A 23,304-nucleotide genomic window follows, 5' to 3' on the forward strand; every position below is an offset into this window, starting at 1 on the left:
CCGGCAGGGGCCCCGCCCCGCCCCTCCGCGACGGCGGCAATGGCGGCGGGACTGTGCCGAGCTTTCGGAGCGCTGCTGTTGTCGGCCGCACCGCTCCGTGCCCGGTTCCCCGTTCCGCCGCTTTTTCTTCCTCCGTCCGGTGTGGCGGGGGGAGTGCTGGCGGCTGCCCGCCGCGGGCTGGGCGGTTCGGTGCCTCGCTGTACCACCAACCCCCTGTGGAAGTGCCGGGTCAAGTATACGGTGCGGCCGGTGGGCATGAAGAAAACGGGTGGCCGAGACCACACAGGTGGGCGGGCGGCCCGGTGCCGGTGGGGACGGGAACGGGGATGGGTTCCGACTGTAGCCGTTCCCTTAATCCCGCAGGCCGCATCCGTGTGCGGGGGATCGGCGGGGGGCACAAGCGACGGTACCGTATGATCGATTTCCAGCGGCTTCGTTACGAGGAGGGGGCCCCACCGGAGCCCTTCACCGAGAAGGTCATCAGCGTCCGCTACGACCCTTGCAGGTGAGTACGGAGGACGGGCTCGGCCCCGGGCCTACGGTGACACCCACCACCCACCTCACCCACCCACCCACCGTGGATTCCCCACGCAGGTCAGCCGATATCGCGCTGGTGGCCAGCGGCAACCGAAAACGCTGGATCATCGCCACGGAGAACATGCAGCCGGGGGACATCATCAAGAACTCCTCTCACATCGGCAGGATGGCAGGTACGTGCCAGGACCGGGGGTGGCCCTGACGGGGGGCCCGCCGGCCGCTCGTTGCCCAGCTCATCGGGTTTTTTTGTCTTCCAGTATCGGCCAACGAAGGGGACGCTTACCCGCTGGGGGCTCTGCCCGTCGGCACGCTGATCTGCAACTTGGAGAGCCACCCGGGGAAGGGAGCGCAGTATATCCGGGCAGCCGGTGCGTCTCCGGGCAAAGGAGCCGCTGTTTGTAGGCGGATTTGGCTTAGCGCAGACGGAGAGGAGAGCTCCGGGTGGCCGGTGACCGGGAGCGGCTCTCCTCCCTTCTCCCCGTGATAGGGTGCAAAACAACCCTCCGGAGCAGCGGGAGCTGCTCCGTCGCTTCCTCGAGGTCCTGTCTTCGGGAAGAAGTGTCGCACGAAGGGCGGTGGCGGCGGGGGTTTTTTGGGGAGTTCCCAGCACGGGGATGTGCTCGCCACGGGGCGAGGTGCTTTGTCCTGCTGCTGGGGGCAGCTGCCTCCTCTCCTCTCGCCCGCTGCAGGGACTTGTGGGGTGCTGCTGAGGAAGGTGAACGGGACGGCCATCGTGCAGCTGCCCTCCAAGAGGCACATGCAGGTAAAGGAGCCGCGCCGTCCCTGATGCGACCGCCTGGGCGTGCAGCCGTGCGTCCCCAGGGAGGCCTGCAGCTCTTCTCTTGTCCCCAAAGGTGCTGGAGACCTGCGTGGCCACGGTGGGCCGCGTGTCCAACGTCGACCACAACAAACGGGTGATCGGGAAGGCGGGCCGGAACCGGTGGCTGGGCAAGCGCCCGCACACGGGCTTGTGGCATCGCAAGGGCGGCTGGGCCGGACGCAAGATCAAGCCTCTCCCGCCCATGAAAAGCTACGTCAACCTGCCGCGGGTCACAGCACAGGAGTGACGCCGGGCGGGGGGGCCAATAAAGCGTTCTCCATGCCACCGCTGTCGCGTTACTGCTGCCTTTTCTGTGCGGGGCCTCGGGGAGCGTTGCCCACGGGACACGTTCGGCTGTGTTCAGCCCCTGGCCGGAGTCGGGCTGCCAGGAGAGATGAGTGTGGGGACACGTTTGGCCGAGTTCAGCCCCTGGCTGGAGTCGGGCTTCCAGGAGAGATGAGCGTGGGGCTGTGGGCTACCTCGGCTTGAGCTTGGGGTGAGCGGGGGTCTCGGTGGGATCAAACCGAGCTCCGTACGATCGTGCCGAGCCTGACTGCGGGACAGCCGGGCTCTTCCCCTCCCCGCCTCGACTTGCGAGGCGGTGAAGGCAAGCGGGACAGCCGTGCGGTAAGGCAGGAGGGTGATTGCCAGCCAGGGTGACCTGCTGCGCAGCTGGGGAGCACGGACCTCAGCACCTCCCAGCCCCGGTAACACCGTCCCCGGTGCTGCCCGCCTTCCTCGCTGCCCTCCCCAACCCACCCCCCCCTAGCCCGCTGTCTCCCAAGTGCCCCTCACACCCCCCACCTCCCCGTGTTCCACCCCCCCGGTCCTGAACTCTCCCAGCTCCACGCCGTGTCTCCCCCCGCATCCCGGTACCCCCCCGGCCCGGGACAGCCAGCGGGGACCGGACCGCTAGCGGAAGAATTTTGGCCGCGTCCAGCTTCCGTCCGGGTAGGGGAGCCAGCGCGCATGCGCACTCACCAACCCGGAAGCGGCGTGGAAGCGGTGTTGGAGGTAAGGCGGTGCGGTGCGGTCCGGCCCGGCCCGGTCCTGCGGCGGAAGGAAGCGGTTTGGGAAACGGCCTGGCCTGGTGAGCACCTGGAGCGGAGCTGTCTTAGGGTGGTCTCGGGTCTTTTCCTTTTTTTTGGGGGAGACCCACGGGAGGCGTCGGGACCGGAGCCCCGAGGTGAGGCGGCCCGGGGCCGGGGCTGCGGCAGCCGGGTCGGGCCGGGCCGGGCCGGGCGCTTCTCGGTGCCCTGGGAGCTCTCGCTCGGCCCCACGCTTAGAAGGAGCTTTATTGCTGCCGTCAGCGCCACGGAAACCCACTCCCCGGTAATTGCGGTGCCGTGCCGCCCGCCTGCAGCGTCCGTGTCCCGGGCACGGGCCTGTTCCTGGGCTGTGCTTCTATTCCCGGTCGGGTGTTGAGCCCCGGAGCCCTCCAGCCCAGGCTTGCGCTGGCACTCAGGGCCAGGATGCGTGTTCCACCGGGCTGGGGGACCTCTGTCAGCCCACAGCTGGGTTTTACGGTTGAGCTTCCTGGGAATAGCTGGCCTCCTTGGGCACTGCTGTCCCTGTTCCTGCCATGCCACAGCCCGTTTAACGGTCTAAAGATCACTCTGTCCTGGTCTGTTATCTTGTTGTTCCGTGTGTGCTGTTTTCCAAGGAGAAAATGAACTGTATCTTATGCTTTATTAATCTTGTTGTATTAGGGGCTTACACCACTGACCTTGAGTACGGCTAGTACAACTAGCACGTTTTTTTTTGTCGTGCTGCCACATTACAAGCACTGCGAGCCACAGGATGATAGGTTTCTAGCCATAGCAAAGCCTGTGGCCTCAGCTGCCTCTCCCCAGCTCCAGCTCCCCCCCTGTCTCTGCAGGCACGTTTCCTGCCATGGTGAATGAGAGGCATAATGGCAACCTGCTTGTGCACCTGGGAGCCAAACTGCAGGCCTACCCGGAGGAGCTGCTCCGGCAGCGGCGAGGCCACGACGGCCAGCCCGAGTACCTGATCCAGTGGAGTATCGTCAGCTTGGAGGAGAGAGCAGTGGAAGGCAGCAGTGCCTCCTCTGCAGAGACCAAGCCGGAGAACATCTCGATGTGGATGTCTGCAGAAGAGGTCTGTGCCAGCTGCCCAGCGCTGCTGGGCAAGAGGAAGCTGGAAGGGCAGTGGGTGAAAGAGGAGAAGGCAGCCAGCCCGTTCGCTGCAGATGTCCCGCTGGATGAAGCCTCGCTGCTGGAGATGAAGGCTGATGTCAGGAGCCTGGCGCAGCGAGCTGGCCGGCAGATGGCCGAGACCGGGGCCCCGGAGTCCTCCATCCTCAACACCATCCACGTGCTGAGCGCGTACGCCAGCATTGGCTCGCTGGCGGGCGCCTTCAAGGAGACGGGAGCCCTCGACTTGCTGATGAAGATGCTGTGCCACAAGGAGAAGCAAATCCGCCGCAGTGCCGGCAAGATGCTGAGGGCCCTGGCTTCGCACGATGCAGGTGGGGGCTGCTGCTGCTGCTGCTCAGTGCAGCTGAGGAGGTGCTGCTGGGCAGCTGAGGGGTGCCAGTCCTTTTGTAGGCGTGGGATGCCTGGGAAGCAGTGTGTCCTGGGGCTTGTTGGCAAAAGGGGAAGGATCATACTGGAGCTTCCAGGGGGCTCCTCGGTCGTAGTTGTCTGGGGTGCTTTAAGACTTGGGAACTCTTTCCCCTGACAGCTTCCTGAGCTGGGATGCTGATTAACTGTTAGGAGGACTTATGCCAAGGGGCTTGGCAGAGTGTCGGGGTGTCTCTGCTGCATGCTTTCAATCGGAAAGGCTCTGCCTGTTCTTGGCAGGGAGCCTTTCCTTAGGCCCTGGTGGGTGGAGGCTGGTCCTTTCCCAGTCCTCTCATTTGAGAGGAGCTGCCGTGGCTCAGAAGTGCCCGATGAGGCTTGGGTGCACCTGGAAGGTTGCTAGTGGTGGTGTGTCCCACAAGAGATCTGGCTTTCCCTGTCCTAGTGCCCGAGCTCACGTGGCTCTCCAGTGGGGCAGATGGGGGGCTGACTCAGGTTAAAACTTAACTTCTTTCTCCCCTGGAGCCCTATTCTGGAGTCATTTATTTGGGGCTGCTGCTTTGGGGGAATCTCGCAGCTTTAGGGGTGGAAAAAACGCGGTGTCATTCAGTGGAGCAAAATGTTGCCAACCCAGATTAAAGGACGGAACGTGGTTCTAGGTGACAGTGAGCAGCAAAGCTGTTCCTTGCCTGCATGTCTGTATCGTGCAGGCAGGGTGGGGTGAGGGTTATCTTTGCGAGGCTTGAAGAGTTTCTGTTGTTGTCACAGGGAGCTGGGCCTATGTCCTGCTGTCCCTGAGCCAGCAGGATGGCATTGAGCAGCACATGGACTTCGACAGTCGTTACACCTTGCTGGAGCTGTTTGCTGAGACAACATCCTCTGAAGAGCACTGCATGTCCTTTGAGGGGATTCACCTTCCCCAGGTAGCGGCAGGTCCTGCCAGCCCTGGGCCTGTGGGTTTTAGGGGTCAGGAGGGCTGGGAGTGAGGGGGCCAGAGCTGGTGTCGTTGTTTAGGACAGGAGGGTAGTCGGTAGTGGGCAGCTGAGCAGGACTGGGCGTGGGGAGAGCTGGCACAGGATCTGGGCCTGGCTTGAGGCTGGGGGGTGGTGGAGGGGCACATGGAGAGCCTTGTCTCTGAGCAGGGAGATGAGGGTGGGCTGAGAGGTCTCTGCTGCTGCCTGCTGGTCTGGAGCTATCGTGGGAGCCTGACTGTGGATGAGCTGGTGGCTCCGAGAGAGCCGGGGGCTGGAGGGGCTCTGCAGGCTCGATTCTGACAGCCGTGCTTGTTGCAGATCCCCGGGAAGCTGCTGTTCGTTCTGGTGAAGCGCTACCTGCGTGTCACTTCTCTGATGGACAAGCTCAGCAGCGGCGTGGAGCAGGGAGGGGAGCAGCAGGACTGCGTTGTGCCCGGCCCGCTCGCTGAGGAGAGGAGCCGTGTGAAGCAGGAGTTTGAGTTCAGCATGGCTATGGCAAACCTCATCTTGGAGCTGGTGCACGTGATGGGCTGGGACCACGGCCACAAGCCAGAGCCGCTGCCCCAACAGGAGCTACGGCCTCGCACCACCCGCTCCATCTTCCAGCATAGGGCCACATCCTGCACCGCTGCTCAAGCAGCTCCCGCTCCCCCACCGAAAGAGCCCAGCATCTTCAAGACGCGCTCGGCCTTCCCAAGCCGCAGCAGCTACGTGGAGTATGTGCAGGCGAACCTGGCGCGCGGCATGAGGGTACGCATGCTGGAGGACTACGAGCAGGTCAGCGCGGGTGACGAGGGTGACTTCCGCCAGAGCAACGATGGCACGCCGCCCGTGCAGGTATCCTCTGCTGGGAGGGCAGGGGCTGTCGAGGGGCCCGTCTAGCTCTGTTGTGCTGTAGGAAGCACGCAGCCTTGCGTGGGAACAGCGGGGCTGGGCTTGCCTTCCCTCAGCTGGGTATGTGTTGGGCTCTCCTTCTCAGGTGTACTGGCAAGCCCTGGGCTGTACCTACTGGGTTCACTGGCACATGGTGGAGATCATCGGCCCTTCGGGGCAAGAGGAGCATGAGGGCCAGGAGAAGGTGTCCGCCCTGACACGCAACCACAAACTGGCAGCAGGTGAGCAGCCTGTCAGCTGGGCCTGCAGCTTTTCTCCCCAGCCTTTCTGCAGCTGCACGCTGGCACTGTGGATTCTGCTGGTCCGGGTGTCCGAGTGTGTTGCCCTGGCTGGTCCAGGCACTGTGGGAACAGGTTGGGGGAGCAGTGAGCTAGAGTTGCCCACTTTAAGCGTGTGCTTTTTCTGTTCTACAGCCCAAAGAGGTTCAAGTGAAGATGGTAATCCCCATCTCTGCAGCTTCTGGGGTCTCCTCCCAGCATGTTCCCCCTCTCTCACTGCCCTCCTGTCACCTCCCTTTCCCACAGCAGGCTGTGGGACGGTGGGGACCTCTTCTGCCCAGACGGTCCGCACGAGCTCTTTCCCTGGGGAATGTGGGGTGTGCAGCAGAGGACGGGGGAACTGGCAGAGCTGACAGTGCCCTTCCTTGCTCTGCTCTCCTGCAGTTGCGCAGCCGTTTTTCTGCAAGCCCTTTGGGGGCCTGTACTCTCTGCCTTACCTGGGGGAGCAGCCGACCAAGGCTGCAGAGGCCCTGAGCCGTGCCGAGTGGTGGGAGCTGCTCTTCTTCATGAAGAAGCTGGAAGTGCCGGAGCAGAAAGAGATCATCTCTCTCATCCAGCAGGACCAGGGAGAGCAGGTAAGGGCCAGAGCCTGCAGTGGGGAAATGGGAGGGAGGGAGCGAGGGAGAACGACAGGGAAGGGACCTGGCGCGGAGGAGGAGATGGCAAGCGTGAGCTGTGCAGGGATGGCCTGAACGGGGCAGAACTGGGACTGAAAGGGGAGGGTGAGGCGAAAGCGTGGGGAGCTGGGCACAGCAAAGGGGTGAGGAGAGATGAGAGGAAACGCGGTCTCCTGTGACCCTGGAAGGGTGACTGTGTCCGGCGAAGTTTGGGTAGGCGAGGCAAGCCCATGGGGTGATTCTGCCGGTTGCGGTTGGGTGGTGAGTGCCGGTGGGAGGTCTGGGCTGGTGGTAGTTGGGTTGGGGACAGCCAGGGGAGGGTGGCACTTGGGAATGGCCCCGGGGCCCTCCGGCGGTGCAGCCTTTCTGTCCGTTGTGGCGCTGGCCGTCACAAGGGGCGTGGGGTCTGTGGTGAGTCCGTGAGGGTTAACGTGACCCCGTCTGTCCAGCTGCCGGAGGTGGATGAAGAAGCCCTGATCCAGCTGTCAGTACCTGCGGAGCTGGCCCAGAAGATGCTGCGGGTCTTGGAGCAGCGGTGCCAGGGCAGCGCTCAGTGTGACCTGCGCGGCTCCCACATCTACGCCAAATACTTCCTCGGCAGGGGGGGCCGAGCAGGATGGCGGGGGTGGCACCGCGGCGTCCTCGGAGGGTGCCGGCTGCAGGAGCGCTGGCCCTGATGCCACGGCGGCCAAGGCGGCGAAGGAAGACCTTTCCGCAGCCACAGTGCCGCCCCGAGCCCCCACTACGGCAGCAAAGTCGGATTCCCAGCTGTTTGGCGAGCTCCTGGAGAGGGAAGGGCTGTTCTTCCCCGAGGTGACGGAGGAGCAGATCAAAGGTAATCGCCTGCTATGCGCTGGGGCGCACGCACGGTGCTGGAGGCGGCACCGTTGCCTCGTCGGAGGAAGGTTCTGGGCAGGGCGCCGCGGGATGCCAGGCGCCCGAGGTTGCCTGGGGCGGGGGGTCCTGTGGGTGCTGGGACTGTGGGTGCTGGGTCTGTGGGTGCGTGGCACCCCGGGAGTTGCGGGGGGTGTTACTGCTGCCCTAACGCCTGTGTCCCCGTCTCCCTGCTGCCAGCGCTGGGCAGCTGCGAGGGGGCGAGCGAGAGGGGCTCGCTGGCCAAGATTGCAGCCGTGGTGGACGTGGTCCGGAGCAGCAGCTCGGAGGTGGGGCTGCGCTTAGCCGGGCTCAAGCACATCGTGAAGATCCTGGAGGAGGAGCCCGAGCCCGAGCAGCAAGTCGGCAGAGCCCAGGGCGGGCTGGGGACCAGGAGCGTTGGGTGAGCCGCGGGGTGCCGCACAGCCCTCCTTGCCGGCTGGGGAGGGCTGTGTCGGCAGGGTGGGGGACAGTAGCGGAGGTGGGAGCGCGGGAGGTGGCAGCGGGAGCGCGACGGCCCGTGTGTCCCTGCGTGCTCGGCAAGAAGAGAGGTGGATCTCGTGTGCCTTTGTCCCAGGCCGGCTCGTTCCTGGGGCTGACCCAGCGCGGTAGAGGCACGTGGGCAGGCAGAAGGCGGCTGGCCGGGCCCGGGGTGCCGGCGTGCCGGCGGCAGCGCCAGGAGGCTCCTCCCGAGGTGTCCTTTCCCGCGCAGGGAGAAGCTGGCGAAGGTGGCGGCGGAGCTGCTGAGCGCCGAGGCGGCAGAGAAGGCCCTGGTGGCGGCGACGCTGCGGCTGCTGGCCGTGCTCATGGCGAAGTACGACTGGCGCGTGCCGTTCGCCACGGAGGGCGGCGTGCGGGCTGTGCTGGCCTGCATGCGGCAGCACGCCGCCTCTGCCCTGGTGCAGCAGGCCGGCCTGGCGGTGAGCGCGGCAGAGGGGACGCTGTAGGCGGGCGGGCAGGGCGCCGGCGGAGATGCCCGCTGCCCTCCTGACCGCCGTCGACCTTGCAGGCCCTGAAGGTGTTGGTGGGAGCCGCGGCCGGTGAGCCAGGAGGTGCCGGTGGGAAGCCCCTGAACCACGCCGACGCGCAGATGATGCGGGAGATCTTTGCCAGCATCGGCTCTGCCTCCAGCGAGGGCTCGTCCAGCCTGCTGAGTGCCATCCCTGCTGCCGTCAGCACCCTGCAGAGGGTCCCAGGGTAGGGGCAGAGCGAGGGCAGCGGCTGGGGGCGGCGGGACACCCTCTGCACCGGGGCGGGGGGCCGAGCAAGGCAGGCCGGTGGCTCGCGGGCGCAGGGGAGGCTCCGTGCTCGGGGGAGGAAGGCGCCCGCACGGCTCTGTCCCTTCAGGGGCTCCTCAGGCGTGCAGAACGGCTTGCTGGTGGTGAACATGCTGATGGACGGCCACCGGGGCCTGGCGGAGCAGCTGGCGAGCTGCGATCTCCCCAGGGTGCTGCAGAGCTGCTGGCGGGACGGGCAGAGCGCCGGCTGCCCTCACGCCATGCTGGCCCTCGGCGCCATCAACCGCCTCGCGGAGCACCGGCTGCCCCCGGGCCCGGAGACGGCAGGTAGCGTGCCGCCCGCGCCCCCCGCCGTGCCACGGGCCCCTGGGTGCGGCGGGCAGGGCCGGCTCTGCGGCCAGGGCAGAGCACCCCGGGGGCCGAGGTCTCTCACGCGGGACCCGCGCGTCCTTGTCGTGGCAGGCAGAGAGGCCCCGCTGGACCTGAGGGGCGTGCGGACGCTGCTGGGCGGCCTGGGGGACGGCGCCTTGTCCAAGGAGGTGGTGGTGGCACTGGAGCGGCAGCTCTGCGGCGAAGTCCCCTCCGGCGAGGCGGCCCGGCTGCTGCAGGACCCCAGATGCTTCAGGCTGCTGCTGCGCAGCTTTGAGCTGCTGGGGGCAGAGAAGGGCGTGAGCCTGAGCGTCCTCAGGTGGGTCCGGGGGGGGATGCGGCGGGGTCCGGGTCCTCCGCCGCAGGCGTGCGAGTGCTGGCGGCGATGCTGGGGGGACGCGGCGCGTGTCTGTGGGTCCCGGGGGGGCTGTCCTTCTTCGGCAGGGGCACCCCAGCACGTAGGCGGGTGCTGATCGGGGCGTCCTGGGGCGCAGGGACACGCGGGGGCAGAGCGGCACGTGCCTGGGTGCCGGTGGGGTGTCCCGGGTGCTGGGGAGCCCTGGCTCCCAGTCCCTGGGGGTGTCCCGGGTGCTGGGGAGCCCTGGCTCCCAGTCCCTGGGGGTGTCCCGGGTGCTGGGGAGCCCTGGCTCCCAGTCCCTGGGGGGTGTCCCGGGTGCTGGGGAGCCCTGGCTCCCAGTCCCTGGGGGTGCCAGCCTTGCAGGCGGGGCAGAGAAGCAGGGCTGCCTCTGGCACGGCTGCCGGCGTGCCCCGGCCTGAGTGGGCCCCCTCCGTCACTCAGGATCCTGAACAAGTTCCTGGACGGTTACCAGGAGGACGTGCTGCCCTGGCACGAGTGCGTGGAGCCCTGTTTGTCCTCCCTGAGCGCCCACAGCAGCGACCGGGAGGTGAGGGGGCCCCGGGACTCCTGGCAGGCAGGGGCGGCTTTGCCGGCCGTGCCGTGCCATGCGTCGGCCGTGCCGGGAGAGGCGAGGAGCGGCTGTCCCGGCCGCGTCCCGCTGGCTGGCGTGCCTGGCGCCGCAGCCGGCCGGGCTCTCGCGGGCGCCGTCGGGGCGGAGGGGATGGAGCGCCGCAGCACCCCGCTGCCGGGGCCCGGCGGGTTCCCAGCGCCGGCCCGGCCGCTCAGCGCCGCCCGCTCCGCAGGTGGTGCAGGAGGTGGTCGGCTTCCTGCACCGGCTGGCCACCGCCAGCAAGGACTGCGCGGTGGTGATGTGCCGCGTGGGCACCCGCGAGGCTCTGTCCAAAGCCCTGGACAAGCACGGCACGGCCCCGGCGCTGGCGCCGGCCCTGCTCGACCTGGTGATCGACTGCGAGAAGTACGCCAGCCTCTACAAGAAGCTGACGACCAGCATCTTGGCCGGCTGCATCCAGGTGGGACCCCGGCGCCGAGGGGCGGCCCTCTGCCTGCCGCAGCCCCGCGGCGGGCGAGGGGAGGAGGACGCCGGGCCCCCGGTGAGAGCCTCGCCCCGTCCCGTAGCTGGTCCTGGGGCAGATTGAGGAGCACCGCCGGAGCCACCGGCCCATCGGCATCCCCTTCTTTGACGTCTTTCTGCGCAACCTGTGCCGAGGTGAGCGCGGGGGGCGGGAGCCGGCCCCCCGTGCCCGACGCGTGCCGGCCTGGCGGCCGGAGGCTGCCCGTGCTCTCCCCGCAGGCTCCAGCGTGGAGGTGAAGGAGGACAAGTGCTGGGAGAAGGTGCAGGTCTCCTCCAACCCGCACCGGGCCAGCAAGCTCACGGACAGGAACCCCAAGACCTACTGGGAGTCGAACGGCAGCACCGGCTCCCACTTCATCACCGTCCACATGCAGTGCGGCGTGGTGGTCAGGTGGGGCTGGGCCGGGGGGTCTCGGGGCCAGGAGGGCCAGCAGCCGCGCGGGGAGGAGAGGGCTTTGGGGGTCCGCGCGAGCCCTGCCCCGGCGGCCCCCGTCCCGGGGGTCGCCGGACGCGGGCAGCGGTGCGTGGGGCTGGCGGGGAGGCGGGGGCGGCGGGGCAGCTCCGCGTTTGCTGTGCCGCAGGGAGATGAGCATGCTGGTGGCCAGCGAGGACTCCAGCTACATGCCGGCCCGCGTCGTGGTGCTGGGGGGCGACAGCCCGGCCACCGTCAGAACGGAGCTCAACGCGGTGAGTCTCGCAGGGGCCGCGGGGCCCCACGGGAGCGGCGGGCTGGTCCTCGCTGTGCCCCGCGAAGGTCTCGCCCCGGCGCGGGGCCCGGGGAGGCGTCCCACGGGGAGGCGGGGATGGCAGGAGCTGTGCTGCGGCGTGCTGAGGGCTGGCCGTCCGCCTGCAGGTGACCGTCCTGCCCTCGGACAGCAGAGTGATCCTGCTGGAGAACATGACCCGCTTCTGGCCCGTCATCCAGATCCGGGTGAAGCGGTGCCAGCAGGTAGGGGAGCGGGGGGCCGGGCCGGGGGGGCGGCAGCGCGGGGCGCCGGGGGCCTGAGGAGCTGAGGGTCGCGCTCTCCCGCAGGGCGGCATCGACACGCGTGTGCGTGGCATCGAGGTGCTGGGTCCCAAGCCCACTTTCTGGCCCATCTTCAAGGAGCAGCTGTGCCGGCGGACGTTCCTCTCCTGCACTGCTCGGGCTCACGCCTGGTGCCAGGAGATCTGCCGCGACCGGGGGCGACTGCTGCAGCTCTTCGGCAGGTGCGTCGTCTCCTGGCCGCGCCGTCGCGTCCCCGGTGCCCCGGGGCCTGGGGGGACGGTGCCGGCAGCCCGCGAGGGGGCTGTGGGGCCGGGAGAGGAGCAGCCGGGTGTCCCGCGGGGCCGGGGCCACCTCGGGGTCCCCCAGGTTGACGCTGGGCACGTGGGCGCAGCTCGCCCCCCCCCCGAGAGAGGCGGCCCGCAGGGGCAGGCGCAGGCAGGATCTTGCGGCTGCAGGTGCCGCGCAGACCCCCGGTTTGGCGGGGGCCGCGAGGGGCGAGCGGGGCCGTCGTGCCTGGCGAGGGGCAGAGCGGGGAGCGACGGCCGCGCTCTGCTTTCCTGGGGGGATCCCCCCAGCCGTCGGCAGGTGCCCGGTCGCTGTTGCAGGCTGAACCGGGCGCTGCGGCACGAGCAGGGCTTCGCCGACCGCTTCCTTCCCGACGACGAGGCGGCCCGCGCCTTGGGCAGGACGTGCTGGGAGGCCCTGGTGAACCCCTTGGTGCAGAGCATCACCAGCCCAGGTACCCCGCGCTCCCCCGGGCCCGTCGGCGCCGTGCCCCGGGCTGAGGCGCCCCGCTCTGAGCCTGCTTGGCCTCGCAGACCCGCGCGGCGTCAGCCCCCTGGCCTGGCTGCTGAGCGAGTACCTGGAGAGCGTGGAGCCGCCCGGCTGCGGCGCGAGCCGCGGCGCCGTCTTCGGTTCCCGCGTGCGGCGCCTGACCCAGCTCCTGGTGCACGTGGACCCCGGCGGCCCGGAGCCGGAGGAGGCGAGGGCAGCCGGTGAGCGAGGGGCTGCTCTCCCGTGGGGCTGGGCGAGGGGTGGTCCCGAGCGCCGGGCTGTGGCCACGGGGATCCGCTGGGGACGGGCCTGTGGCACGGGAGGCTCGCGACCGTGCCTGTCCGGCATCTCCTCTGCCCTGCGCTCCCGGGGAGAGGGGGAGGCTGCTGGCGGTCAGCGTGCCGAGCCCGGGGTCGTCCCTCGGCAGGCGGGAAGGAGAGGAAGAACAAGGAGGCGCCGGCCAGGGCTGCGAAGGCGGTGGCGGAGAAGTCGAGCGGCCTGCGGGGCATCTCGCAGTGCTGGCGTGGCGTGGTGCAGCAGCAGGTAGAGCTGGGGGGGCCGGAGAGTGCGCGTGGGATCCCGCACCGGGCGGGCGTAGGGGGGAGCGGGGCTGTTCCTGGCCCCCGTGGGGCCCGGAGGGGCGCGGGGGCAGCCCCGCCGCGCTCGCCACCCTGGCAGGGCTCGTGCTGCGGGCTAGGAGACGGGTACGGTGTCGGGCCGCTTGTTTTCTGCTGGGCAGCCCCTGCCCACCCCTCGGGGCTGCGCTCCCGCCTCGCCGCAAGCTCTCGCTCGCCCGCGGCTGCGCCGGGGCCTCGTGTCGTTCCCCCGGCCGGGACCCGGGCGGTCAGCGTCGGCGGAGCGAGGCTGGGGCCGCGGGCACGTCCCGCTGCGGGGCTCAGCCCTGTCGCGCCGCATCCCGCAGGTGCAGCGGTTCCTGGAGGCGGCGGGGCAGGCGCCGGACCTCGTGGAGCGATACTGCGGGTTGTACCAGCGCCTGCGCGGCGCCACGGAGGAGCTCTTCGGGCAGCAGGCCGCCTTCGTGCTGGCCCTGGGCCAGGGCTTCGCGGGGGCTTTGCTGCAGCTCTCCTTCCTCACCGCCCTGCACGTGAGTCGAGGCAGCGTGGCACCGGGGCCGGCGCGCTCCTGCCTGGACCTGGCCGCCTGGGCACCCTCGGCCCCTGCCCGAGAGCCCCGGGGCTCGCCGGGTGCTCCCCCCGGGGACGTTCCCCCCGGCTGGCCCTGCGGCCACCCGGCGAGCCCCCTCCGCAGCCAGCCCCGTCCCTTCCGCAGGTGAGCGAGCAGTTCGCCCGCTACCTTGACGCGCAGATCCAGGAGCTCTACGGGGCTGCGGGCAGCGCGGGGCCGCTGCAGCGGATCCTGGAGCCCTTCGTCGTCTTCAGCGGCCTGGAGCTCGCCCACACCTTCGAGCACTTCTACCGGTGAGGGGCCGAGGGCTGCCGCGTCTCCACGGGACCGGAGGGCCTGGCGCGGCGCGGGAGGCGCAGGCGGTGCCGAGGCCGTGGCTGAGCCCGGGCTGGCGCGGCAGCGGTGCTCCCGCTTTGCTTTTCCCGGCTCCTGCACGTGGAGGAAAGGCTGCGAGGGCCCACGGGCGCTGCCGGCCTGCGGAGGCGCGTTCCCCGCTGGCGCCGGGGAGGGGAGACGGGTGCTGCCGGGCCCGTGCGCCTCGGGGTGAGGCCAGAGCCGGGGCCGTCTCGGTCTCCTGCCCGCTGGCCGATGGCCACGGGGCTCGGGCCGGCCCCTGACGCGACGCTGGTGGCTGTGGCAGGCACTACCTGGGGGACCGGCTCCTGGCGCAAGGGCCGTCGTGGCTGGAAGGAGCCGTCGTGGAGCAGCTCGGGCTGTGCTTCCCCAGCCGCTTCCCCCAAGAGATGCTGAGCAACTTGGCCGAGTCGGAGGAGCTCCAGCAGCAGTTCTACCTCTTCCAGCTGCAGGAGCGGGACAAGCGGCTGCTGGAGCTGGACGCGGGCCTGGAGGAGGTGAGCGCGCTGGTGGGGCGGGGAGGCTGGGGGCTGCCCGCCTTCCTCGCGGGGATCCCGGGGCCCCTCCTGAGCCGCCCTCGTGTCCGCGTGCCCAGGCACCGGGGACGGCCTCGGTGGCGGACGGGCCGGAGGTGAAGGTGCTAGCCCTGTCCCCGCGCTGCTGGCCCGTTTCCCCCGTTCTGCTACATGGATGAACCCGGGAGGTTTTTCTCGGCGGCGCTGAGCTCCCCGCTGGATGAATTCGCCGACTTCTGCCGGCGGAGTGAGTGTCACGGCAGCGGGCCCGGGTCCTGCGCAGCAGCGGAGCCAGAAGCGGCAGGAGCGCTGGGCTGCGCCGGGAGCGCCCGGCAGAGCTGGCCCCCGGCCCCTGCGCTGACGCCGTCTCTGGCAGGCCAGAGCCAGCTGGGCTGGGAGCGCACGAAGCCCCGGCGGTTGCAGTGGACGTGGCTGGGCCACGCCGAACTGCGGTTTGGAGACTGCGTCCTCCACGTGTCCACGCTGCAGATGTACGTCCTGCTGTGCTTCAACAGCGCCGAGGTAGGAGCCGGGGCCGCGGTGGGGCGAGGGAGGCAGCGGATGCTGGAGCGTGGCGGGGTCCCCGGCGGTCTTCGGGGCCGGACCTGCGGCTGGTGGGTCTCGGCTGGCCGTTCCCCTCCCACGCTCTCCTGCAGGAGGTGGCCGTGGAGGCCCTGCTGCAGGCTACGGGGCTCCCCGCTGACCTGGTGCACCACGCGCTGACGCCGCTGACCCACGGCGAGGGCGTCCTGCTGCGGAGCTGCACGCCGGGAGGTGAGCGTGGGGCCGGGGCACCCCTGGGGGGGTGCTGGTCTGAGCCCTGAGCGGGTGCTGGGGTAGGGGAGGCGAGCCTGTCTGTTGGGGCCCGGGGCCGCGTGGAGGGCTGGGGGCGATGCGTGGGTGGTTGGGTCTTGGGTCTGCGTGTGGGGCTGGGGACCGGGGCCAGGGGTCGTGCGTGCGGCTGTCGCTCGGGGGGGGCCGGGGATGGGGCTGACGCCCGCGAAGGCGGCAGCGGGAGGGCCGGGGTGGGTCCGGCAGCCCCGCGGGTGTCCTGGGGCTCGGGGCTTGGCTGACCCTGGGTCGGGTGCCAGCTCCAGGTGCGCTGCGGCTGAACCAGGCAGCCCTGGCCCGTGCCTCTGGCCGCCACCTGAGGCTGCTGCCCCGGCAGAGGTACCTGCGGGCAGAGAGGGCTGATGTCAGCGCCCTGGAAAGGAAGAGGAACGTCCTCTGCTGCCTCATCACCCGCATCCTCAAGGTGGAGAAGCAGCTCCACATTGACAACCTGGTGTTTAGGGTATGGAGGGCTCGGGGGGGCAGAGAGGGGCCGCCCGGGTGCTGCGCCGCGCTGCAGCGTGGGGCTGCCTTGCTGCTGTAGGTGATCGATGCCTGCCAGAAGGGTGAGCTGGGGCCGGGGCTGCAATTCCTGAGCTTCTGCTGCCACAGCGTGGACGTGCTGTCCTGTGTCCTGCACCTGCTGAACCAGGGCTATCTCCGGCGCCAGGAGGAGAGGCCTCATGTCTTGGAATACATCTCTGCTGAACCCACAACACCCCCTACCTCCCAGGTCCAGCCCCAGGTTGCCTTCCAGACTGTAGAAATCAAGACATCAGCGAGCCCGGCCTCTGCCGAAAGGAGACAGACTTTTTCCACCTTCAGGTAGACAAGGACCTGGCTGGGGTGAGTGGACAGAGGCTGGATTGAGCCTGTCTCTTCCTGAGTACTTGTGGGTTTTGTTTTAAATAAATGAGCCAAGCTCCACCCAGGCCGAGTTCGTATTCTGTCGGAGAGCTCAGCTGGCCCATGGCTGGGAATGTGGCCAGGTCCTACCACTGGTTGCTGTGCCCCGGGCAGCCCTGAGAGCTGTGCTTGCTGGAGTGGTGGTAGTAGCCGCACCCTGCCCGTACGCGTTCTCTCCTCAGGCATGGAGGGACACACACACGCCCCTGCCGTAATGGTACCAGCATTAATTTATTAAAATTAATCCCGAAAAGTAACCGTACAATAAATTTAAAAAAAATAGAATCTTGTAAAAAAAAAACCCAGGTGCCCCCCATGCCACACCTCCAGCTGGCAGCACCATGGGGCAGGGCTGGTCGGGAAGGGATGGGGAAATGAGGGGGACAGCCTCAGCCGCGCTCTGCTCTGCCAGCCTTGGCAGCAGGGCTGCAGGGGGACTACAAAAGCCGCTGAGGCTCAGCCCTGCGGGGCAGGGCCGGGCGCAGCAGCGTGAGGCTGGCAGTGGGGCTGGCAAGGGGTGGTACAAGGTTGGTGGGCCCTGCATCCCCCCAGGAGCAATCCTGCTGGCTCCAGCGCTGGGGAACATGCCTGGGCCCAGCCCAGCTGGGGCCCCGGCTGGCTGGGGAGCTGGCCTGGCAGGCATGTCAGGGGGGAAAAGTGGGGCCCAGAGCCCTTTCTGGGGTCCCTGCTGGCTGGTGCCAACCCTTGTCCCAGGCTGCTGTTGGGGGTCATGGGAGGCAGATGGCGTGGTGCCCTGGCTGGTGTTGGAGGGTGCACGGACCCGGTCTCACTGGCCTCACCTTCACGGGTCTTGGCCCACAGGGAGCGGTGCGGGTGTGTTATCTCCCTCTGCAGAGCAGGCAGGGGCTGGGCCGCAGCAGAGAGGGGACAAGAGCAAGTCTGTCTCTGTCTCCCTGTCTCCTCCTGCGACCCTCCGCAGCTCCATCCCTGGGCAGCCCCTGCGTCTCACACGCTCTTCGAGTAGCCAAAGATACCCACAGGGAGGTACTTGACATGCGTTGGCCACTGTGCCGCCAGCTGGAAAAACTTCACATCGTTCCACTCCACCCCATCTATGGAGACTGAGGGGAGAGGGTGCAGTGAGGTGCAGCCCTGCCACAGGCAGCCTGTGCTGCTTCATCTGCTCCCCCCCCTACAGCCCCGTGGGGCTTGCACCTCCCCTCACCTCGCAACATGGTGTTCTGGTGCTTGGCTGTGCAGATGAGGCGTGTGATCCCTTCGATGACCTGGCTTTTGGGTTCCAAGTCCTTCTCTTTTGGTTTCTTGCTCAGGAACATCACTGGGGTCCGAGGACAGACAGGACCAGTGTTAGGATATCCCCACCTGGCCCTGGGTGGGAGCCCTCACCCCAGGGCTGGCTGCACTGACTGGCCCCCGCTGGGCCGGGTCTCAGCCCTGCCCTCCTGCGGGCTCCCCCCCTGCCCTTTTTGCAACAGACTGCGGCCCCCACAGCCAGAGAGCACCCCAGGGTGGGCTTGGTTACCTTTCTTGTTTTTCTCCTTGGTGACCACGGTCATGGCCATGGTGCTTGGGGGCACCAGCTCCCCTGTGCCGGGGATGCGGCTGACCTGGAGTGAGCGGAAGTTGCTCTTGAGCGTGTTCTTGATACCCGTCTCCCGCTTCTCGCCCTCCTTCTTCCTGTCCAGCCCTTGTGTTGTCCAGTAGTCCACCTGCAGGCCCATCACCTCCACACCGGGGCTCAGAGACCTGGGCAAGACGGGCAGCACCGTGGAGCACGCAGCTGCACGCCGGCCCGATAACCCCTGGATGTGGCAACCTCGCCAGCGAGCACCTCAAACCCTCCCAACCCGCCACCCCCAGCACCCACTGCCTCAGACTGCGTGGGGCTTCCTTACCCGGCACCCGAGAGGCCACTGCTGACAGACGGGGACGGTGGTGGGGTGCTCACAGTCTCCTTGCCGTAGGGGGCTGCTCCACCGGCGGCTGGCACTGAGCTCAGCAGGGAGGGGGTGCAGACTGTGGCATCATCCGAGTCCACTGGGGAGGAAGAGTGTGGGTCGGTGGGGGGGGTTGAGGGGTACCAACAAGGGCCTCCACGCAGCGGAGAAGGGAGCCAGGGACTGAGGGTTCCCAGGGACTCACCAGAGGCACTGAAGGACTGCTCCACCAGGCCCACCTTCACCACCTGCAAGGACAGATGAGTTAGATGATCCCCAGCATCAGCAGGGCTGTGCACTTCCCCTCTCCGCCCCCCCCCAGCCCCAATTGCCTGCTGGCCCCTCAACACACTCACCCCCACAAAGGGTACAAACTTCTGGCAGGAGTCCTCGTCGGGGCTGCACATGGAAGAGAGGCTGGTCAGGGTCTGGGTGCGCTGAGCACCGCGTGCCATACGCCTAGCCTTGTGGCCCAGGGACCCCCACTCTGGCTGGGGCCAACGCTGGCTCACGGTCACTGGGACAGTCTCCTCTGCCCTCCCTCCCATGGGACCCCCTGTCCCCGACATGGCAGCACAGGGCACACTACACAAGGAGGCAAGGAGTCGGCCCCTCCAGTGCTGGGAGAGGGCTTGCATGCGGGAGGGCAGCCCTGCCCCGCTTTGGGGTCACGGCTCCTCTGCACGGCAAGAGGGATGGACGCACATGGGGAGAAAGGGGAGGGGGGGCCAGGCAGCGGCACAGCAAGCACAAGCCAATACCTGATATAAAAATCAAAATAGAGACTTCTCTTCCTTGGGTGCCAGAAACCAAGAGAAGGGAAAGGTGAGAGCGCAGCTGAAACACGAGCGTCAACCCCTGGGCAGCACAGTGCCGGCTCGCGGTCCCCAGCCCAGCCCAGCCCAGCCCTGGTAGCCGGTCCCCACTGTCGGGGCCGTCAAGCCCACAGCTACTGGAGGGGCCGAGCGCATCAGGGGGTGGCAGGGGACGGCGCCGCAGGCCTCTCACTGTGGAACCCCAGCTACCCTCAGCACCGCGCTGCTTGCCGGCGGAGTAGAGCACAAGGCATCACTCGCCTGTCCCCCGTCTCCCACAGCCCTGGCCCGGGCACAGCCCAGACTGAGGCCGCACGAGGCAGGACAGGTTCCCCGGGACCACGCTCACCTCTTCTGCTTGTACGTCAGCATGGCCTCAGAGATGGGGAGCTGGTGAGAGAGGCTGGCTCCGGCGATGAACTGGGCGACGCGGCCCGCGATGTCCACAGTGTCTGCGGGCGCAGAGAGCCGTGAGGGCCTTGGTGGCAGCTGGGCTCCCCTTCGAGGCGCTGCTGGCCCCAGCCTGCCCCGCTCCTCACCTGCGATGGGTGGCTCAGCCCTGCTGAACAGCTCCCGCCATGCCGTGTCCAGGAAGAGAGTGCTGTATTTGTTATCCACCGAGGCCAGGTACTTGGCCAGAGGGTGAGAGCCTGCGGGTGAGAAGGGCGAGATTGGCTCCGGGCAGGGGAGCCCGGGGTGGTGGGAGAGGACAACCCTGGGGTTTGACTCGCGGTGGCTCTCACCCAGTGGCACAAGAAGGAAGCGAAGGTAGTTGAGCCAGTCGGGTGTCTTGCTGGCCAGCTGCTCCACGAAGAAACGGAGGACAACGCTCAGGTAGCTCTGGTCGCCCGCCACCACCACCTTCACCGGGGGAGGCATGTGGGAGTTACAGTTACAGCTGCCAAAGGGAGAGAAAAAGAGACCTTGAGGGACACGCGGTGGCTCAGCAGGTGGGTCAGGGGGCAGGGGACATGCCCTGCCGAGCCAGCCGACCCAGCATCAGAAACCCATTGCTGACCATTTCCAGCTTGCTGAGCGCTGCCGTGGGCACAACCAGCCCTGGGATCCCCCATTTTCCCCAGGGCCTACACCTGCTCCTATAGTTGTGTCCACAATCCCAAAGGGTCCTAACAAGCCCTGGGGGAGCCAGGGCCCTTCCCAGCCCTTCTCTGCAGTCGTAGGAAGCCGCCAGGCCGAGCCCAAGCCGTACTCACTATCGCTGGATGCGGGAGACAGTGGTGTTGAAGGCTGCCTGGATGTCCGCCACGGAGCAGGTGGATACAACCAACTGCTTGTGCGCCTGGAGCTGCTCACTCACGTACTGCCAATGCAGAGAGCTTGGGTTAAGGTACCCTGGGGTGGGGGGCATGGCTGTGCTGGCCAGCACCAGCCCATGCCTGCCCTGGCCCCTGTGCCTCCTGGAATAGAGCTGGGGCCCCTGTCGCCACCCACGCCTGTGCAGGGAGGCTGAAACCATCAGGTCATCCCTGGCTGCATGCCTGAGCATCCCTGCTCCTCCCAGCTCTGCTCCAGGGGGCTGGCTGCACCAGTCCCCTGCTCTCGCCTTTGAGCACAGCAGCCACCACCCTGCGACGGCAAGAGCAATTCTGTCCCAAGAACCAGGCTGTGCTCCTTGAGAGACAGGGTTTTGGTCCAGGGACCCTCAGATTTAAATCCTGCCGTCCCACGGCGGGGCCCAGCTCTAGGCTCAGTCCCCCTCTGCTCATTCCTTTCTCTTGCTCTCTCCCACTGTAGCACTGCAAAATCCTTCTGTGCCTCTTCAGGTGTCTGCGTGTAACTGAACAGTGGTAAAACAGGCAGCCGTGCTAGACAAGGGGGCTTAGAAGATGCCATGACAGCAGTGTCTGGAAATGGCATTGCTCCTTTTTTCCCCATCAGGACAAGAGCTAGAGCAGGAACACGCCAAGGAATGCACAGCTTGGGTCAAGACTCCACCACCTCTCACTGAGAAGCCCTTTCTTCTGCCACAAAGCCTGCCTTGATTTTCCAGCACTTTCTAGATGTCAGATGTAGCTGCAGGATCCCAAAGGGGTCTCGCCGGTGCTTTATATAACTGCTGTTTGCGTGATCGCACACACATACATGGCCCTGCTCACCTTCAGCAGTCAACTCCATGCATGGGGGAGGCAGGTGCTCGTCAGGGGCTAGGTCTGTCCTCACATGGACGCGATGGTGATCAGCATGAGGCAGGAAGGCCTCATATGCCTCCCTGCCCAGAGACCCCAGCTCTGACAATGCAGTTAATGCTCCCTGGGAGCGGTGGGCTATGCTCTCCCATCTCTGAGTGAGAAACGGCACCTCTGCTGCTTCCCAGGGCCTGGTGGCAGAGCAGAGGGAGTCTGGCACCTCTGCCAGGGCATCCAACAAAGCTCTGACCAGTGCAGTCACTGGGAGCCGGGACCAAGCAGTGAGGGCACAAGGTACAATCCGTTAACCAGCCTTCCTGGGACTGCTCGGAGCATCGTGCTTTGAGGATCCAGCAATGCTGGTGTGTGGCACGTGACAGAGAAGACGTGCCAGAGTCTTGTGCCTGCAGCTCAGCACTGTGCAAATGCACTGTCTCCCCAGAGGAAGGGCCACCCGGGGGAGAGGAGGGCACAGCTGGTGCCAGTTTCCTTAGGACACCCTGCCGTGGTTGGGAGAATCCCCTGGGATCCTGCTTACAGCTCCCCTCATGCACCCAGCTCCCGTCACGCCTACTCACCTGCCCTTGCCACTCGGCGACATTCACCAGCACAATGCTCTCAGGGAGTTGCTCATCTGAGACCAGGATCTGGTTCAGCTGATCATAAACAGATTTTCGGGGCACCTATGACAGCATCACCACAAAAGTTAACGCCAACCAGCTGCCTTGGCTGCTCTGCCCATGGCTGAAGGGCTCTCGAGTGAGAAGCCTCTGGGTGAGGTGGCTTCCAGGGCCTCACCTGCGTGCTGTGCCATGAGTCTGGAGAGCTCTCGCTGTCCAAGCTGCTGGCGCGGCCACCCTGTCCCTTTGAGCTCTGCCGGTCCTTCACAGAGGTGCTGCGGGGACGCCACAACTGCTTGCTCTCTGCCTTACTGTGAGCGAGAAGCAGGAGAGGCAACACCGTTGAGGAAATCCCATCTCCATCAACCCCTGCTCACTCCAGAGAGACAGTGTGAGCCCTTTCAGCCCTGGCATGGGGCACAGACCCACCTTACCTGGGGGACACGGCACTGGGGAGCTCGGCTTTGGTTCCGGGACCCAGCTGGGCCAGCCTGTCCACGCTGCCCTCCCTCGTTGCAGCCTCTGCGGGGGCCAGCCGTGAACATGGCTCTTCTGCAGCCAGCTCCTGAGGGCCACACACAATCACGTCACACACGTCGCTCTCCCTGCCCTGCTCCCTGCACCCATGGGTGCCCCCATCCAGGATAAGGCTGGTGGCCCTGCTGGAGAGCCAAGGCTGCAGGGCCTTGAGGGGGCTGGGCTGCATCTTCTGCAGACCCTAACCCTGCTCTCCAGCCCAATCTACTTGTCCCCCCCAGCCCTGCTCCCAGGCTGGTGGACAACCCCACTACCCCAGAAAGCAAGGTGGGGTCTGAGGGAGCTCCAGCCCTATTCCACATCCCATAGCCTGGACTCACCACTGCAGGGATCTCCACCCCTGGCTCCTCCTGCGGTCGCAGCGCTCCCGGCTTCCGCTTGTCTGCCTCGCCCTGGGGGACATGGAGTGGGGTCAGAGCAGGATGGAGCACCCCGAGCGGGGCAGCTGCCAGCGACCCATGCCTGGCCTCACAGAGCACACGCTCCCACAGGGGAGCCCTACGTCCCCCTGGGACCGGCCCCAGAGGATGCCCCCCATCACTACCTGTCTGCCTGCACTGGGAAAAAGAAGAGGAAAGAAGGGAAGGAGCAGCCCCAGGCAGGTGCTGCCAGGAGCTGTGGTCTCAGAGGGAGCTGCAGGCACTGCAGGGATGCTGGGCTGGCTGGGGAGGGAAGGGGGCAAGAGGTGGTGGTGGTGGTGGTGGTATAACTCACAGGGCTGCCCGACTCTTGATCCTGCCCTTTCTGGCTGTGCAGACTGCCGATCTCAGTCTGGGAACCAGAATGAGAGACTCCCTCAAAGAAACGCCTGCAGAGAAACAGACAGACGAACGGACGGACGGACAGACAGACAGACGGGAGAGAAAAAGGCAGGAATAAGAGAGGAACGAAGTCACCATGATCCCAGCACACCCCCGCCGGCCTGTCCCAAGCACAAAGCACTGTGGAGACGTCCCCAGTGGGACACAGGGGCAGACACCCAAGTGTCCAAGCAACTCACAGCCTAGATGCAGACCTGCCAGCAGACCGCCAGACCCACACACCATGTTCTGCTGCAACAATGCTGGGTGCAGGGACAGGATGGGGCCACCCCAGACCAACAGGGCTAGACCTGTGACCCCAGTGAGTTGGAGGCAGGGTCCCTGTCTCCTAGCCAGCAGC

At 67.1% G+C, this 23,304-nt stretch overlaps 3 protein-coding genes across 8 annotated transcripts in view; 2 read left to right on the plus strand and 1 right to left on the minus strand.

The window, feature by feature from the left end:
* Nucleotides 1–20: 20 nt before the first annotated feature.
* MRPL2 (mitochondrial ribosomal protein L2) lies at nt 21–1,646 on the plus strand. Of its 2 annotated transcripts, none has more exons than XM_052806767.1 (6): nt 21–286; nt 364–505; nt 595–710; nt 795–905; nt 1,227–1,300; nt 1,392–1,646. In XM_052806767.1, exons 1-6 carry the CDS (start codon nt 40–42, stop codon nt 1,602–1,604), a joined length of 903 nt encoding a protein of 300 aa, XP_052662727.1. In that variant the 5' UTR covers nt 21–39; the 3' UTR covers nt 1,605–1,646. The 2 variants fall into 2 exon arrangements, with proteins under 2 accessions (XP_052662727.1, XP_052662728.1); XM_052806768.1 differs by having other exon boundaries at nt 99–286; nt 344–505.
* Nucleotides 1,647–2,311: 665 nt separating this feature from the next.
* On the plus strand, nt 2,312–16,126 carry LOC128149892 (cullin-9-like). The gene is given in 32 exon segments (XM_052805439.1): nt 2,312–2,447; nt 3,237–3,845; nt 4,666–4,820; nt 5,190–5,708; nt 5,851–5,986; nt 6,428–6,618; nt 7,110–7,259; nt 7,261–7,495; nt 7,735–7,936; nt 8,246–8,453; nt 8,543–8,730; nt 8,881–9,098; nt 9,234–9,459; nt 9,940–10,045; nt 10,302–10,529; nt 10,636–10,726; nt 10,811–10,982; nt 11,173–11,278; nt 11,445–11,540; nt 11,625–11,800; nt 12,185–12,318; nt 12,398–12,574; nt 12,781–12,896; nt 13,276–13,458; nt 13,644–13,792; nt 14,140–14,350; nt 14,449–14,532; nt 14,534–14,615; nt 14,745–14,890; nt 15,025–15,142; nt 15,466–15,662; nt 15,744–16,126. Coding segments are annotated over 32 exon segments (6,015 nt in total). The 5' UTR covers nt 2,312–2,326; the 3' UTR covers nt 16,029–16,126.
* A 191-nt stretch (nt 16,127–16,317) lies between these two features.
* LOC128149893 (phosphofurin acidic cluster sorting protein 1-like) overlaps nt 16,318–23,304 on the minus strand; it is a 77,793-nt gene continuing 70,806 nt past the window's right edge. For 4 of the 5 annotated variants that reach the window (XM_052805442.1, XM_052805440.1, XM_052805444.1 and 1 more), the window contains 16 exons: nt 22,858–22,951; nt 22,464–22,535; nt 22,041–22,171; nt 21,785–21,917; nt 21,565–21,669; nt 20,054–20,160; nt 19,583–19,737; nt 19,379–19,489; nt 19,189–19,291; nt 18,786–18,818; nt 18,381–18,423; nt 18,230–18,272; nt 17,983–18,124; nt 17,610–17,833; nt 17,292–17,405; nt 16,318–17,187 (listed from right to left, as the gene is read on the minus strand). In XM_052805442.1, the coding sequence (XP_052661402.1) occupies nt 17,072–17,187; nt 17,292–17,405; nt 17,610–17,833; nt 17,983–18,124; nt 18,230–18,272; nt 18,381–18,423; nt 18,786–18,818; nt 19,189–19,291; nt 19,379–19,489; nt 19,583–19,737; nt 20,054–20,160; nt 21,565–21,669; nt 21,785–21,917; nt 22,041–22,171; nt 22,464–22,535; nt 22,858–22,951 (1,726 nt within the window). In that variant the 3' untranslated portion in view covers nt 16,318–17,071. The remainder of the gene's footprint in view (nt 17,188–17,291; nt 17,406–17,609; nt 17,834–17,982; nt 18,125–18,229; nt 18,273–18,380; nt 18,424–18,785; nt 18,819–19,188; nt 19,292–19,378; nt 19,490–19,582; nt 19,738–20,053; nt 20,161–21,564; nt 21,670–21,784; nt 21,918–22,040; nt 22,172–22,463; nt 22,536–22,857; nt 22,952–23,304) is intronic. The other variant, XM_052805441.1, reaches the window with a different exon arrangement.

This window comes from Harpia harpyja, chromosome 13, assembly GCF_026419915.1.
Source record: "Harpia harpyja isolate bHarHar1 chromosome 13, bHarHar1 primary haplotype, whole genome shotgun sequence".
NCBI classification, from domain to species: Eukaryota; Metazoa; Chordata; class Aves; order Accipitriformes; family Accipitridae; genus Harpia; species Harpia harpyja.